The sequence below is a fragment of the Halichoerus grypus genome, chromosome 1 (genome assembly GCF_964656455.1).
Source record: "Halichoerus grypus chromosome 1, mHalGry1.hap1.1, whole genome shotgun sequence".
In the NCBI taxonomy this organism is placed as follows: domain Eukaryota; kingdom Metazoa; phylum Chordata; class Mammalia; order Carnivora; family Phocidae; genus Halichoerus; species Halichoerus grypus.
The window spans coordinates 25674003-25692910 of NC_135712.1; the positions used below are offsets into that span (position 1 = coordinate 25674003).

At 34.6% G+C, this 18908-nt stretch overlaps 1 protein-coding gene across 1 annotated transcript in view; it reads left to right on the forward strand.

Annotated features, from left to right (window-relative positions):
- TMPRSS15 (transmembrane serine protease 15) overlaps positions 1-18908 on the forward strand; it is a 112179-nt gene that overhangs the window by 25831 nt on the left and 67440 nt on the right. The window contains exons 8-11 of the mRNA XM_078071539.1: positions 3572-3680; positions 8270-8376; positions 10952-11092; positions 12044-12193. Of these exons, the coding sequence (XP_077927665.1) occupies positions 3572-3680; positions 8270-8376; positions 10952-11092; positions 12044-12193 (507 nt within the window). The remainder of the gene's footprint in view (positions 1-3571; positions 3681-8269; positions 8377-10951; positions 11093-12043; positions 12194-18908) is intronic.

The following is an 18908-nucleotide window of genomic DNA, read 5'->3' on the forward strand; positions in this document are numbered from 1 at the left end:
ATAGACCTCGGTGGATGGGCATAGATCATGTTTGTTTTATATATCCTGGAGATTTTAAGTACCTGAACAAACACGCAACTAGTAAATATTCAGCCAGCAGAGGGAGCTCTCAGTAGGTTCTAAAAGCATAACTTTTAGGAATCCCCTCCCATTACAGGCAACATTTCAGAGAGCTCAGTAAATACCTGATATTATTTGACAGGCTCGTTTATCTCCCCTTCAGGATTTTTTTCTCATGTTGCACTGTAAAGCACTATGCAGTCTAAAAAGTTATAATCCTGAACACCCAGTAATCCTAGTTATCCATGGCTGGGTTAGATCTGTCTTTCTGAAACCCTATCCCTCTTCATTGTCTTGCATAAAATTCAGTTCTCCAGAAATATCCTGAAATTAAATGAAAGAATGTATGAGAAAGCCCCTAGAACAAGCCTATATCTTGAAATAATAATATTTTGGCATTCTGAATTTTGCTATTATAAGTAGTTCAATACTGTTGTAATTTTATTTTAAATGCCTTCAGGAATATTCTTCTTAAGAATACTTTTATCCTCACATGCAAGAATTCCCCAGTGGCCCGTTAGAGCAGAACTTGATGTGCAGATTATCCATTCCCACTAAAACTCAGCAACTTCATAAACAACTGGAAAAATTGATCCTATTTTTTAGGATCGGCTAAATACTATGATAAACAATCTTAGCAATTTAAGACAATAACAGTTTGTTGATCATGTCATGGTCCAAGGAAGAGGGCAAGGGGATGCATTCTGTCTAGGTATTCAGGATGCCAGTTCCTTCACTGTCCCCTCTGTCTCCTCTGTCCCCAGTCCTCCCCTGGATGCTTTGCAACCCATTGACAGACAAGGGAAGAATGTCACAGAAGGTCTTTTTAGTAATCACAGCTGGAAATAAACACAATTACTTCCACAATAGTTTAATGGCCAGGATCAGTACACATGGCTCCATTTTTAAAAGTGCAGTCTAATGACATGCCCTGAAGGGTCTGAAAAAGGGTATAACAAACCTACAACAATCCTGCCACCAGGGACACAACTCAGGTTTTTGGAAAACTATGAATCTTGTCGTACAACACAGACCTGTTGAAACTTCCCCCAAAAGATGTAGTGAATGGGTGTGAAGAAGGGAGGAATCACTGAAATGTTACCTGATTTACAAATTGGTTTTATAAATTCTTAAACCAGTCCTGTTTTGTGCCCTTTTTACTCTATCAGTTTTGCTTCCTCCTATTTGTTGTAGAATGTTATTGCAAGTATGAGCTATTCTAATTTTAAGAACAATGAAAATGATGGAATTATTTAAAATTGCCTGTTTCTTCTTTTATTTATAATTCTGCACACACATGCCTTCCTCCCTCCCCCACTTTTCAGTTCAAAGAATAGATGATAACATCATGATAGCTCTATATATTGAGGTATCAGTCAGGATAGCCTTGTATGCTCAGCAGTAAGACTGACTGGTTTGAATTGTCGCTAATAAGCTGGGAGAACGTTGGCTAGTTACTTAGCCCCTCTGTGCCTCACTTTCCCCACCTATAACTTTATAAGATTGTTGTGACAATTATATTAATACATCCATAATAACTTCAGAAGAGTAGCTGGCACATAGTAAACACACCATCAAAGCTAGCAGTTAATATTAAGACATAACTGACAGGATTGATTGCTCTACTTCATTAAATACAAACTATTTACAAGAGTAGGAGACTTCTTTCTTGCACTGCCTGTGATCTTGAAGTCCATGTTTTTTGTTTCTGTGTTGTTTTTTTTTCACAAACAGATTAAAAGGCTCCATATATCACCTAAAATATAAGCAGACACTATTTTTACTTTTACAGTCATTGAAGCTAAGGGATTGATTGTCCCATTTACTTGGGGCATGGTCTGTGGTGGGCAGAGAGTTGAGGGTAAAAAAGATTTCCTTTTACAACTAGGATATTACTTAATTCTGCATTAAAAAAATCACATATTTTACTGTTTATCTTCAAATCATACAAATTCTCCTCAACTGTCATCTGTTCGGGGAAGTATTACACATAAAGAGATTCAGTTCTCTCAACAAGCCCTGATACTCTCCACTTCCTCTCCCAAATCTGTGATGGATTTTTCAGCGCTTAGTCCTTTTATCTTGGATTATCTTTTCTGTTCTCAGTTTTTGTTGTTGTTTATTGGTTGTTTTGTTTTTTGTCTTCTGTTGGGAATCAGGCATCAAGTCATAATCCAACGTAGTGAATTCCTAGGCCATTATTTTTAAATAGACTTTAAGTCTTACAATTTACAATCTTACAGTCTTACAATCACAAAGTCAATTCTTATCCTTTTTTAAAAATACCAAAACTAGCAAAAAGCCAACCAAAAACAAGAGAGTTTTATGAAAATTTCTATATGCTGTTCACTTTTTCAGTTTTTTCTTTTGTCCTTATAAAACATTAGATGTCGTATAATAGCATGTATTTTATAACTTGACAGAAATATTGTATACTGTTACATGGGATTTTCCATCCATCCATTTAGGATTAGCTTATTTTAGCTCTCAGATTCCAAAAGCAGCAATTTAATTTTAACAAATTTCTTTAATCTCCCTACCCTCCATCAATGCTTCTGGCCTATAAGGAATTAACAACCTGCCCAGAGGAAAAGGACACAGTCTAGGAGTAGTTATTTTAGAATATGGTGTCAACAGAATCAAGTAACTAAGTATATAGAAAATAATCTAAGAAAAATTAAAGATTGTGAAAATAAATGGGTTTTATTTTTTGACACATAATATACATAGTAACTGTAAAGGGGACACAAAAAGTAGTGAGGCATGGCTCCTGGTTCATGCCCTCAGTATGATTCTAAACTAGTTGGAAATTATTCAGATATAAGATAAAGACAACTGATTATACATCACATCAAAGAGAAGTATATGAAGTAAACTTGCTACAAGAATTAAAAGAGGAAAATGAGGAATCATGAACAGTAAAAGACATGTTCAGGAATATTGAATGAAAATACTGAGCTAGCAAATTCATCCAAAGAAGCAAGAAGTTTACAAGATGGTGGAATAGATTGGGGGGATAGAGTTCACCACAGGCCACCAGCAGCACACATATCATTTTCCTGGCCATATTCTGATCATCTTCAGAAGGACATAGCATGTAAGGCACATATTTGAAATTCACCCTAACTCCAATTTAATGGGGAAAATAAGACCAAAAAATTAGTAGCTATTTGTCTAAGTTAGAAGTTTATAATTCAAATATATTTATTTCCTTAAAAATATGAAAAAATACTAAAAATGCAGCTTAGGTATGAGTATTTAGAAATAGAATGCTTTTCTAAAGGAATCTATGGTGGGTTATGTACACGTATTTGAAAATAGACACTAGATTTTAAACATGAGATCTGATCTACTGGCATTTGATCATTTCAGTTTTGTAAAATGGCCTCATACAGATCCAGTCATGAATGTTCTGTGAAGTGTTCATTAGCCAATTTGAATCCCATTTCATATGAGAAAAATTTTCCAGGATTGGTTTTTGTCTAAAATGAATTCCCATCTTTTTTCACAGCTACAGCTTGTGATGGAAGGTTTTTGTTGACTGGATCTTCTGGGTCCTTTCAGGCTGCTCATTACCCAAAGCCTTCTAAATCGAGTGTTGTTTGCCAGTGGATTATACGGTAATATATCATCTTCTATTCCCTGTTTTTAAGTCATTAAGTCTTTCTCAGATACAGTACGTCCTACCACCTTCAGTAGTCTATTTTTGAACAATCATTTTCACTAGCTATGAAGCAAAGTCTTCCCAACTGATAACTGTCCAAGAAGCTTCTCTCTCATTCTTCACCTTTACAAAGGTGTTCTGTGCTGTGGATAATACTGTCTAATAAATAGGGCCATCATTGAACTCTGCAGCAGGTCTTTTTTTTTCCCCCTATGATTGGCACAGATTAAGTGCTGCCAAGGTGAACAGCAAACATTTATATCAGTATATTGCAATATATAATATTCCCATCACTTGCAGCCTGGCCACAGAAGAGTTCCTTTCTCATAATGTCAGCATCTGTAGGAAAATCTCCTCTGATGTGATTCAGTCATGGCAGATTAAGAGAGGGGACACCCACTATACACATCCTGTTTGCTAGATCTTGAATAACACTGGGATCAGTTACTATGCATTTCCCTTCCAAGCTCTTAATTCAATCCACTAATTCAATCATTGTGATGATCCAAATAATCAAGCTGAAGGCTGATCTACCTTAATGTTTATCTAAGCATTTTTCACACAGGAGTAGTACCTGATGTTCCTTCCCAATATTTCAAAGGAAAATAATTTGTACCCAAATAAATAGAAGTAACACTGAAATAAACTCATTACAAGTTTTTTTTTTTTTTTTTAAGTCCAGGACTTCTCACAGTTTCAAATAAGTTAACAAGCAATATAAATCTCAAAAAAAGAAAAAAAATCATCTTAAGCCACTGATCATTTTCCTCCACAAAGCATGCAGAATAAGTGTTCTATGGACTACACTTTGATAAATGACATTCTAATTAGTTCATTTCTCTTAACAGCTGGATGGGATTATGGTTTCCCAATCCAACCTACTGCATAATAGTTCTAATCATTGTGATGACTCACTAGAAAACCAGGGGGATCAACATAATAGCTGATTAAAGAAGGTTAAAGGCAGTGCCAAGGAAGTTCTTTCCAACCATACGATAGAAATGGCCCCATAAAGATGCACAGTGTTGTTCACTTGCGTAGAAATATCCCAGAGACGAGATGGGATATGAAGGGAAGATTGTTACAAACACATTTACTTGGCATTATTCAGAGAAAGAAGAACATCCTATTCTCTTTAAATAATTTCTGTGTTGGAGCTCAACCATGTGTAAGTTGTTTTCATGCTCTAGACAACAGGTCACTTGTGTGCCTAAGACAAGATTTTTGTATTAAAAATGGCAGCTCACTTGTCAAGTGAAGAATTAACCAATTTGGGGGATATTGTTTCCAATATAATCACATCAAATTTTAAAAGAAGCATTTGTAAATGGTTCTTAGCATTGTTCATAAGCAAAATGAAAAATATTCTATTCCTTACTTAAAATGTCAGCAGAAAGCTTTAGAAAAATCTTAAATTACTTCCTCTGAAAATGGAAAGATCATGAATCCTAAATTACTTCTTCATGGCAATCTTTGGAATTTTATTAATACCAAATAAAACAATTTAATTGTTAAATCCACTGCTTAAAAAAGCTCGGTCAAATTTACAGGAACGTTTATAAGCAAAACAAAACAGACTGCCATAATAGTAGTATCATTTATGTAATAATCACACTATGTTAATTAAGGGTTTGTATGGTTTTATTCTTTTTACTTTCTTCTCTAATACTTAATTTTAAAAATATTTTTAAGAAATCCACCATTAGGGGCACCTGGGTGGCTCAGTTGGTTAAGCGGCTGCCTTCAGCTCAGGTCATGATCCTGGGGTCCTGGGATTGAGCCCCGCATCGGACTCCCTGCTCAGTGGCGAGTCTTCTTCTCCCTCCCCCTCTGCCTCCACCCGTGCTCCTGCTCCCTCATGCACACTCAAATAAATAAAATCTTAAAAAAAAGAAAAAAAGAAAAAGAAGAAATCCATTAGTGCAACAATGATTTTGAAAACCCAAAGAATCCAAAATATTACCCTAAACATTGTACTTCAAGATGAAATTATGATTTAATTAATCATATAAACAACCTAAGCATGTTTTCTTCTCAAAACTGATTACTACAATAATGATGCATTGTCCTTGATAGTTTGTTTCTCCTAATGGTGATCAAAATGGGGGTAAAGACAATGATGTTTCCTACAAGATTTGAAGACTGTTTAAATAGTAGAGAAATGCCTAAAATGCAATTAAACTATATTTTGGGCTAGACCAGCCCATCCTTGGAATTATATTAAACTACATTTAGCAGAGTGTCAAATATTAAGAATCTGAGCACTGGAGACAGTCTGTATGAGTTCAAACCTGCTCTCTACAGATTCAAAATGTGTGATCTCAGGCAAATCACTAAATCTCTTTGACCCAAAATTTCTACAGTCATAGAGTTCAAGATCTCTAAATTCAGTGGCCAAATTCACCATTAAATGTAGTAGTGAATGTAAAGGGCTTAACCCCATATTCATATATCAAAAAAGTGGACTCTAAAAGAGATTACTATTGATATAAAAATGCAAAATGCATAAATTATATTTAGAAAAATATTCATTCCCTTCAAACTTCATAAGAATACCATGTCTAATATTATAAAAAACAGATACTGTATTTTCTAATTAGTCTTAACATTTATAAAAGACCACATTTTTATTGCAGGTAAGTTGGCTTTTCTGAATCAGAAGGAATAGAAAATAATATGCACCGGTTTCTCTCTTCTACCTTCAACTTCATATTTTAAAAAAGTAAAAGAATCCTGAAAACAAAAGTTCCTAAGGAGCTTCTCTTGCATCCTTTGGTTTCATAGCTTAAAAATACCACATGAAGAAAAACTCACTATATTCCTGCCTAAAGACACCAAAACTTCAATTTAAATCACCCCTGCAGTTTGCTTCATTTCTTCTTCCTCTGTCTCCTTAAGCTTTGTTGCTGGAGTCCCTAGAGGTCTCACCAGCAGGCTCGCTCGCCCATCCCTGAACTGACCTAACAGAGGCAGAATCTGTATAAATGGCTACCACCATATGTCCACAGATGACAAGATCTTATATGTAGAAAATCATCAAAATACACACACATACACACACACAAACACACAACTAATAAAAGAATTCAACAAAGTTACAGAATACAAAAATCCTTGTAAAAAATCGGTTGTGTTTCCATACACTAACAATGAACAATCCAAAAAAAGAAATTAGGAAACAGTCCCTTCCAATACACACACACACACACACACACACACACACACACATACAACACTCACATAACACAAACACCATATTCACCCCACACATAAACAACACACACACAATTAACACACACCACAAATCCACCACACCCACATCAAACATGTACCACACAATCATACTGCACCTACAGAAAGAAAAAAAATAGGGAGAAATCTTCATAACATTGGTCTTCAATGACACTAAAAGCACAGGCAACTAAAGCAAAAATAGACAAGTGGCATTACATCATCTTAAAAAACCTTCTATACTGAAAAGGAAACAATCAGTAGAGTGAAAAGGCAACCTATGAAATGGAAGAAAATATTTGCAAGCCATATATCTGATAAAGGGTTAATATCCAAAATATATAAGCAACTCTTACAACTGCATAGCAAAAGAACAAAGAACCCAGTTAAAAAATGGGCAAAAATCTCAAGTAGATATTTCTCCAAACAAGGCATACAAATGGTGAACAGGCATTTGAAAAGTTGCTCAGCATCAATAATCATCAAGGAGAGGCAAATTAAAGTCGCAATGGCCATTATAAAAAAACAGAAAATGATAAATATTGGTGAGGATGTGGAGAAATGGAGAAAATGGAACCCTGTGCACCACTAATGGAATGTAAAATGGTGTGGTCACTATGGAATAGTGGAATATGGACTATAGGGATTCCTCAAAAATTTTTAAATGGAACTACTATATAATCCAGCAAACCCCGTTTCTGTGTATTTATCCAAAAGAGTTGAAATCAGAATCTCTACGAGATATTCACACTCCCATATTCACTCCCATCACAGCATTATTCACAATAGCCAAGAGGTGGAAACAACCTAAATGTCCATTGACCAATGAATGGGTAAAGAAAACGTGGTACATACATACAATGGAATATTATTCAGCCGTTAAAAGAAGGAAATCCTGTCATATGCAACAACATGGGTGAACTTTGAGGACATCATGCTAAGTGAAATAAGCTTTTCACAGAAGGACAAATGCCGCAGGATTCCATTTATACGAAGCATCTAAAGTATTCAAACTCATAGAGACAGAGAGTAGAATGGTGGTTTCCAGGGACAAGGAGAGGGTGAAATGGAGAGTAACTATTCCATGGGAAGAGTGTTTCAGTCATGCAAGTTGAAAAAGTTCTAGAGATCTGCTGTGTAACATTGTGCTTATAGTTAACAGTTCTGTATCATATACTCAAAAATTCACTGAGTGTCAATCTTGTCATGTCTTTTTTTTAATCATAATTAGAAAATACATTCAAATTTTAGAATGCATAAAGAGTTGTAACAACCTATTAAGAGTGTAGTAATCTATTTTTTGCTTTAATTTAGTGTAAATCAAGGACTCTCCATTAAACTGAGCTTCGATTATTTTAATACATATTATACAGATGTATTAAATATTTATGAAGGTGTGGGTACAAGCAAGATTTTAAGAGGTAAGTTAAAACAAATATATAATCCATTATCAAAATGAAAATATGTGGTAAACTCTGAAGTAATGTGTTTTCACTTTGATTTTAATCTAAATGTGGACTTGAACTTTAAGTAAATGACAGGAAAAAGCAAAACTGGTTCTCGTTATAAAAATTAACAATTTAGTGCCCTATGTGATCAATCTTCTTAGTAATAAAATGGTTATGATTTCACATGATCCTTCTCTACTTTAGGTTTTTAAAATCATGTGGAATTTTCCAAAGAAATATAATTATGTCTTTGGTTACTATGCTTTCTTTAACTGTTACTCCCCATAAAGCGAAATTCAGACAAACCCTGAAAACCATTGTTCTCATTCTCTCTAGCATTGCAACTCACAGAATATCTTCCTATTTTCAATATGCACTTGACTTCTCAGTCTCTTGCAGGGCTATTTCGAGTAAAGTGGGTAAAACAATGACTAGCCCAGGATGTAAGATCAGTAAATGGTAGCTGTAGGTGGTATTGCTCTCATATAACCATCTGTCCGTATGTGCGTGGACACCCTTAGAAGCTGAAAAGAAAGCAGGGAATGAATTAATATACATGGGCTCACTCCACTTTATTCTGTCTGGTCTCAAAATGCATAGACCTACCTATTCATGACAGCCAACAAATTAAGAGTGAAATTCCAAGGGGAAATAAAATAAGGATGAAGAAGAGGATATAAAAATGGAGTCCAGGGAATAACTAGTTTTCCTCACACTTTGGAGGGAGAGTCAAGTGTAGAGCTGACATGTTACAAGTGACACCTGTTTTTCAAGCTGCATTTATTTCAACTATTTTGGCTTTCAAATTGCACTTGTGATAATGAAAAGTGAATCCTATCTAATAAGTGTTTTTGATTAAACAGTTTGAGAAATATTTAAGCATATGATGTATACTTTGTATTGGGTGCTATTAATGTAACATTCACTATACTGAGTGTTGTGTGTGGATATTCTTATTCTATATTTTCAATAAACCTGCAAAGTATGCATTACAGGAGAAGGAAATGAGGCCTAAGAGGTTAAATGACTACAAGTCCATGGAGCTAGTTAGTGTTGGAGGCAGAAATCAGACTTAAGATTCTCTGACTTCGGGGCACCTGGGAGGCTCAGTTGGTTGAGTGACTGCCTTCGGCTCAGGTCATGATCCCAGGGTCCTGGGATCGAGTCCCCCATCGGTCTCTTTGCTCAGTGGGGAGTCTGCTTCTCCCTCTCCCTCTCCCCCACCGCTCATGCTCTCTCTCTCTCATGTTCCCTCTCTCAAATAAATAAATAAAATCTTAAAAAAAAAAAGACTCTCTGACTTCAAACACAATGCAATTACTCATTGTGTTAGAAAAGCCCCTAGTACAAATATAATAGTGAATATACATAAAACAGATGAACTCAAGTAAGTCACATTTGGCTAAAATAAATGGGCCAGCCATTTGATAATCTGCTTATTTCTGTGGTTGATAAATCCAGTTCCTTAAAATTACAGTCAACATAAGTATTTACATTATTAGACAAATAAGCCAAGTCATATAAATTTCTCCAAGGGCTAATGTGATATTAATAATAAATTTTAGCATACACTAATGACTTGCAATGTGCAAAATAGTATTCTAAGCACTTTAAGTTAGCTCAGTAAAAGCTCCCCAAAACCATATTATGTAAGTGTTTTATAATTTTTACTTCTATAGATGATGAAAGCAAAATTCACAGAGGCTAACTACCAAAAGTGATAGGTGTAAGTTACCCTCATGTTCTTTTACTCCTTGAATACCATGATTTGCCTAAATGCTATTCTCACTTATTTTCATGTGCTTAGATTTTCAGTAATTCATAAATAAATCTTAAAATGACCAGGCATAGTGATATGAATAAAGCACAAATAACTATCATAAAAAATCAATAAAGAAATTAAATATCAAAATAAACAAAATCTATGAGAGTGTATTTAAACCCTTGAGAATAAAAAATCTGGGAAGATATCCCTAATTTGGCTTAGAGTCAGGACAGAAAAAATGATAAAATCAATATAAAATTCCGTAGGAAAAAATCTTTCACTCACCTAGTATTCTTTTGAAGTCCTACAGTTATATGGGTAGACAGGCAAAGAAATACTCTTGCTTCTATTATTGCAACCCAAGTTTTAACCATTATTAGTGTGGCATGAGAAATACCTGATAGAGCCAAATTTTTAGTTTTATAACTGCTTAGCTTGTGTGTTTCTTAGAGGAACTGCCTCAATAAAGGAATACATCTTTTCTTTTTATATGTGTATATAGTGTTGTGCGGCTAATAATTAAAAATAAAAATAGAGCTTTTTCAAACCACAAATATGCATAATAATTTGAGGTTTTCTAATGCTTAGGAGGAGAGGCATTTCAATTTAAAAAATCAGTCATAACTAATGCTTTTAGTTAACTGAATGGTATAAGATAGATTGATAGATCAGTTGATAAAACAAATTGATGGATGGACAGAGGATGGATCAATCAATAGATGAATAAACAGATAGATATGTACATATAATAGTCATTCTTTTTTTTTTTTTTTTTTTTTGTAGCTTCTCTCTGGGAAACCAATCCTGGCACAATTAGGATCTTTTCCAACCAAGTTACTGCCACCTTTCTTATAGAATCTGATGAAAATGATTATATTGGATTTAATGCAACATATACTGCATTTAACAGCACAGAGCTTAATAGTAAGTATTGTTTATTCTTTAGCCTTTGAATCTTCAGATGCTTCAATATTGTAATGGAACTTTAAAAGTAGCAGAACCTAAAATTTTAGAACAAGGTCATAATTTGTCTCATTATGCAAGTTCTTTATGAGTATCTCTTACGTATAGCTCTCTCTACTTGATACTTGGAGAAATTGGGAAATTAGAAAATAGTTCATGTTCTTCAAAAGAATCAAATAACCAATTTGACAAAAATTACAAAGTTTCATATATATGTATATGCATAAAACTAATTCTGAGAATATTCCATATCAACCTAATTTTGACCCAAGTATTAAATTTAGTAAAAAGAGGAGAGAAAAATAGGAGACAAAGTTTATGTGGGTAAACAAAGAGAGGTAAGATGTAAAACTTAAAGAACAATAAGAATAAGAAGCTTGTCTTTGCTAAAGCCCTACTTGGATATAGGAAGCATGTTAATTTAAGACAGTTGACAACAAAAAGCTGGGTTTTTTTTTTAACTAAATGAAATGAAAAAAAATTATGATGAATAAAAAAAGATTGTGTGCCTGACAGTTGTAAGTGTATAGAGGAGCATAGGGGAAGGGAGAGAAAAATAAAACAAGATGAAATCAGAGAGGGAGACAAACCAGAAGAGACTTTTAACCATAGGAAACAAACTGAGGGTTGCTGGAGGGAAGATGGGTGGGGGGATGGGGTAACTGGGTGAATGGGCATTAAGGAAGACACTTAATGGAATGAGCAATGGGTGTTATATGCAACTGATGAATCACTAAATTCTACCTCTGAAACTAATAATACACTATATGTTAATTAATTGAATTTAAATAAAATTAAAGTAAAAAAATAAGTGTATAAGACAGTATAAGACTAGATTATTTTCATGCAATTGATTACAATTAGTCACAGTGTGGACTAAATTTGAAGTGTTTTCTTTTTTTTAATTCATAGATTATGAGAAAATTAACTGTAATTTTGAAGATGGCTTTTGTTTCTGGGTCCAGGATCTAAATGATGATAATGAATGGGAAAGGATTCAGGGAAACACCTTTCCTCCTTTTACCGGACCAAATTTTGACCATACTTTCGGCAATGATTCAGGTATAATTCATATTTAATTCAAAAATCAGAAGGAAAGTGGTATGTGTTGTCTGTTGTTTAATTCAAAACAGTTTTTTCAGATTTTCTTTTTAAAAATAATCATGGCTAATAAGTACTTTTAAATGAAAATGCTAATCAAATAGGCAAGTAAAAGTTTGTATTTAAAAAAACATACTCTTTTACCTTATATATTCATGAAACATTAAAAAGTTCACAGGGGCCATTACAGATGAGAAGACTTGGGTTGTCGCCCTAGATTTGCCACTTATTATTTACTAATTGGACTTTGTAGGAGGCAATTAGCTTTTCTGAACTATGGTCTACTTTGCCTTAATTTCATTTTCCAATTATTTATTGTTGGTGTAGAGAAATACAATTGATTTTGGTATATTGGTCTTGAACCCTGAAACTTTGCTGAACTTGTTTATTAACGCCAATAGTTTTTAAAGACTATCTCAGAATTCTCAATATACAAGATCATGCTATCTTGGAATAAAGATCTAGAGATCGATTTTCTTCTTCTGAGGAGCTGACTTAGTCTGTTTAAGCCACTATGACGGAATACCACAGGCTGCTTCATTTAAACAATAATTTATTTCTCATAGTTTTGGGGACTGGAAGTCTGTGGTCAGGGTGCCAGCATGCTCAGGTTCTGGTGAGAGCTCATCATGCACCCATGTCTTCTCACTGTATCCTCACACAACAGAGGGAGAGAGACAGAGAGTCAGCACTCTCTCTTATATCTTCTCATAAGATCACTAATTATCTCCCAAACGCCCTACCTCCAAACATCATCATATGGGATTAGAGTTTCAACATGTAAATTGTGGAGACACAGCCATCCGTCCATACCAAAAGGACTGTGGATGAGCTGATTCTAAGGCATGGTCCTGAGGGAAGGATTGTAATTTGTAAATAGCTTTTTGTGTGAATATTAGAATTAGATTTCAGGTAAGAAAATAACATTGGAAACAATAATAGTTGATGGAAAAGAACAGAAATCATGGGGAATTATCAGGAGATAAGGAAATCATAGTGGGACGACCACCCATGAAAATCCTGGAAGCATGTATTTATAATACCAAATTAATCACTGAACAGGGAGTTTCCAAATCTAGAAGTAATGTGGATCTTGTAAAGTAAGGAAAATGACAAAAAGGACAGAATAGAAATTTCTGCATTTAGATAATTTTCTTAGGCAAAATCCATCCTACAATATGACTTGTCAAAAGGTTACTGGTGAAAATATGGTTCAATTCAAAAAAATGCATTGCAATCTTCCTTTAACCAGACATGGCTCTAGGCATTGAGCACACAGATCTCATATCACCACTTCCATAAAATCTGTCTAGAAGTTCTGAATTGAAATTTTCCTTTACATTAAACATTATAAACACTTCTTTTATTTTTCCTGCCACATGGTATTATATTTTCTTAGTTATTTGTTTCTTTTCAGAAACAAGAAGCTTCTTTTTCATCTTTGAATTCCTAGTGCAGTCTCAGTATCTGAATCTAATTAACATGTAAAATTATTTTTAAATTTAATGAATGAGTATCTACAACTTTGACTCAATAAGCAATTCCTGATTGAGTGAGTTATTGACTGCGTGAAATTGTTTGTAACATAAAAATAACCTGAGCACATGTGCATTGTAATTTATTATCAATGGCCACTTTTGTTACAGAGATCAATACTCTCATTTTTATAACCTGAAAAGTAAATAGCTGATTTAATGTCAGTTGTGAATGACATCTGGTAAGAGGACATTAAAGAATTCACTTTTCCAGGGCAAAAATGTATCTGACTAATCCTGTTCCTTTAGACAGTGGTCTACCTGGAATAACAAAATTTGGTTCATCACACTACTTCAACTTGATCAAAACATTGCTTAATAAAAAATGACTACTTGTGATCTATTTTTAATCTATTTCCACAGTCATCAATAAAAGCCTCAATTGATTAATTCTTCTACTCCTTTATTCAAGAAGTTTTGTTTTTTTTTCTTTTGAGCCCCAGTACCTATTCAAGGGACTCAAAATATTATCTTTGAACAAAAATAAACCAGATTTTCTGCAATCATGGAACATATATTCTAGGGGGGAAAAAAAGAAACTTAAAACTAGAAACTAAGCGGGCGCCTGGGTGGCTCAGTTGGTTAAGCGACTGCCTTCGGCTCAGGTCATGATCCTGGAGTCCCTGGATAGAGTCCCGCATCGGTCTCCCTGCTCAGCAGGGAGTCTGCTTCTCCCTCTGACCCTCCCCCCTCTCATGTACTCGCTCTCTCTCATTCTCTCTCTCTCAAATAAATAAATAAAATCTTTAAAAAAAAAAAAAAACTAGAAACTAAGCAATGTGTATGACAAGTAATTACAATTTGTGGATATGCTAAAAGTGAATGAGTGCTCTGAGAAAATATATAGAGTTTGGTAAGGACAATGGTGAAGGCAAGTGTGCTGAGGTGCTGTTCCAGATTAAAACAGGGTGATCGGATGAGGTCCCATTGAAAGGTGACATTCAAATCAAAACTTTACAGAATTGAAGGAATCAGCCACATAGATTATTCTACACAGAGGGAACATGCAGAACAAAGACTTTAAAGGGAGCATGCCTGACCCGTTTGAAGAAAAGCCAGGAGGCCAATATGGCTGACATGGAATAAACAGGGCCAGTAGAGTGCAGATAATAATGGCTCTTCTATGGCTTTGGCTTTTTCCTTGGTGAAATGAAGAGCTATTGGAGGTTCTTGAGCATAGAAGTGATAGGATTCACACTGGCTGCTAGAATAGTTTATGGAAAGGCAGGAATGTTGTCAGGGAGACCAGTGGAGAGTTATCACCCCACCCAGAGAAGAGGCCACAGGACTTTCAGATCAGTGGGAGCAGATGCACTGAGGTCAGATTCTGGAAATAATCTGAAAGGAAAGACAACAGGATTCTGCTTAATTAGTTAGCAGTGTAGAGCTATGAACAAAAATGTGTTCTGCGTAAATGGCCAATCCCATTACACCATACATGTTCAGTATTGAAAATAATGACATGCATACTATCATACGTAGTTAATCTTCTTTGAACAAGTGACTTCCCAGAGCCTGATCCTCTATGGGTAAATTAGTAATCTGCACAGCTAAAGACTAACCCCAAAGTGATAATCACCCCAGCTCTCTGAAGAAGCCTGGCCTAAAACAGTCAAATAATTTGACCATATTTTTGTCTTTATTGTAATAAAAAAAAAAGTCTTTACCACACTTGGACAAGAGTAGTTAGAGGAAAGTACAGAAAGCGTTTATATCTATTAACTATGACAGATACCTTTTATGTAGTTGAAATCTTTGACGTTCAAATGATCATTTTTCTACTTTTATGTCATCATAATAAGAGATAAAATAATTCCACTGATATCTGAAGAATATAAGTACATTACAGGAGAAAAAATGGTTTCAGCTTGCCAGCAGATTAAATAACTAGGGAAATAGGATGAAAATGACCAAAGTGAAACAGGTTGAATGTCAGGTGGAGGTTTTAAATAGTTGGGTCGGAAATGGAGTCTCAGGAGAAAGTCCTGTAGCTGGAGTTATTTAAAATGAGACAAGTCAGAGCAGTTCAGAGCCCACCAGAGGCAGTGGTGTAATGAGAACGGATGATAGGATTTAATAGGTTCTCTCCAACTCTCATACCAGTGATTTCATAATCTACCAGACATCCTCCCCCCACCACCACACACACACACCCAGGGGCATTTTTCTTCCAACCTGCTTTTTTATGTGTCAGAACATCCTACCTCTGAAATCGAAGAGAATTAAATCTCTCCTGCTGTTCCTCTTATCCATGCAGGGGTTTTTTGTTCTTTGCCTTCACTTTAAATGGGGTTTTTTGTTCTTTGCCTTCACTTTAAATGACAGAAAAGTCTAAATGAAACAGAATAAACTTTGAATTAACATTGCTTTAGGGAAGAACATCTAAGCCCCTTAGCTTTCTGGCTCCTTCTAAAGAACTCTCTCCTGGTAGAGCAACGGGCTCCTAAATCTGCACTGTCAAGGCTCAGAGTTTCTCTGTACCTTCTAGAAGCAAAGGGAGTCGGTGGAGATGATTGCAATGATACAGGGCAGCATCTTGGGGTGCTCAGAACTGGCTCGTTTGTTCAGAACATTCAGAGAAAATGAGGTCAGTAACATGTGAAAACTTCAGAAATGGAAGGGTCACAAGAGGGCTAGACAGCCCAAAGAAAATATCTCTTTGTTGGCCTTTCTCAATGAAATCATAAGTGTTTCTAAGGCTTAGGGGTTAGCACAGTGTAGTAGCAAAGACCATTAAAATGAGACTCTGAAGTCAGCTAGATTTAAACCAGCACTGCAAGTTATCTCTTCTCTCTCTCCACCTTAGGTCCCTCATCCGGGAAGTGGGTTGATGATAATAGGACCTGACTTTAGAGGCATGTTTTGAACATTAAATTGGTTACTATGCTTACCAAAGAAAGAAAGAAAGAAAGAAAGAAAGAAAGAAAGAAAGAAAGAAAGAAAAGAAAGAAAGAAAGAAAGAAAGAAAGAAAGAAAGAAAGAAAGAAAGAAAGAAAGAAAGAAAGAAAGAAAGAAAGAAAGAAAGAAAGAAAGAAAGAAAGAAAGAAAGAAAGAAAAAGAAAATGCCTGGCACATGACAAGTGTTATATAAATGTTAGGTATTATAACTATTTTCTTTTCATGATGCAAAAGCATTCAACAGACACAAATTGGCTGTGGTGCTCTTTTAAGTGGTAGGCTGGGAGAAAAGTAGTTACATTGCTCAATTTTCAAAAGTATATTAAGTCTTTTAGATAGTTGCATTTCATTTAGCATAGATCATTTTTTTTCTAAAATAAGTATGATTTTTGTGTTTTCAAAGTAATACTGTCTTTATTCCCTTATCTTTCCTGTGATGTTGAATTTTAGGAAATGATACTACTTTCTAATATAGATGGACTTGAATTGGAAACATTCTGTAATCTAACACTTTCAATATTTATCTGCTGGGTTCAGTTAATTTTACGTAGGCACTCACTACCCACAAAATGGTTTATATCAACCTATTTTCTTTGTGAGAGGAATCTCCAACTTTCCACAAAGTTTTACTGCCTCTCCAGTTGCTGCTGTCTCTGTATCACTTCAGCACATGTCCAACGCTTTTTCTCCTTAACTGAAGTGTTGGATGTGAAAGGTTAGGTTTGTTTCATGGAGAAATAAAAAGAAAAAGGGATAGAAAGAAGTTGTAAGAAAAACCTAAGGCTCAAGAAAGAGGTTCACTGTATGCTTAAATTAACAAAATAAAATCAATCTTCTGAGGTTTAGGCTGACTCTGAGGTTAATTCCAAGAGTTCTCAAAGACATTTCAAGAAATTTGTAGGACTTTAAAAGAAATTATCATTTGACCATAGAAATTCCCATGTGGTTATAAAAAATATCTATTTAACCATTCCTTTTGTGTATTACTTTAATAAATTTAAATTAAAATAGCAAGTCAAATTGATGTAACAAGAATAAATTAAGCAACATTCAGCTAATCCATATTGAGAATTCAAAAATGAACTAAGTGTCACTCTTTTCCCAAAGTCTGTTTTAAAAGTCACGTGTGAACATGAATATAATACATAATAGAACAGACTAAGTAACATCAGAGAAGTACACATGCAACCCAGAATTCACAAGGAGTGGTCCCATATAATTGGGAGCACCAAGAGGAGCTTTCTAAAGGAGATGGCAATTTAATTTAATGACTTCAAAAAATTAGTAGGATTTTGACATGTACAATTGTAAAGAGAAGTAGAGTGACATAAAAACAGGAAGAAAAAAAAAGACCCAAACATCATAAAATTTCTGGGTATTGAGCAAATTAAAATAATCTAATATTGTAGAAGTGTTGCACATAAATAGATGAATTATAAGAGCTATGGCTAGAAAATGACATTGAAGTCATACATAGTACAGAAGCCTCAAACTTCAGAGTAAATTTATGTTTGTTTAGCAGGAAATAAGGAGATGGTAAAAGGTGTTGAATAAGGGATCAGTTAGATTGTGCAGAAAGAGGCATTACTGAGCAAGAATGTTGGAGATGAAGAATTTTCATAGAGAGTTGGAGAACTATGAATGACATACACTTGGAAATAAATAGTGTCAATGCTATAACTTAAATCACAGTCCCAAGTTTTAGGATATCCACCTGGTAAGATACTCCAACAGAAATATTGTGTGAACTTCTGGTTTCCATACTCTGAGTGGAACCAACTGGCTGTACAGCTACTTGAGAGCTTATCAAATGGAGAAGTAATTGAAATTGTGCCATATTAAATTATTGAAGGCAAAAAGGATGGATTATCTTGAGAAGTCTTAGAAAAGGCAAAATAGTAGCCTTTAAATATTTGTAGAGTTAACATAAATTCATTTATCCTTAATGAGCCCAGGAGCAAAATTAGAAAAAAAATAAGCACACAATAACTTACTCTTAAAAAAAAAGAGTTTCTAATTGTGTTGAAATGGAATGGGCTGCCTTGAACACAATGATTCCTGCTTTATCTGACAGACATTAAATAGAGGTCAAGTGGCCCCCACAGGCAAATGCTATAGATGAAATTTAAGGACAATTAGGTAGACTAAGTAAATTTTTATGTAAGCAATACTCTATTTTTAAAATTCATAATTTTATGAAGAATTTCCTTCATCTTCTAATTTGTTAAGTAAGGAATTTAACT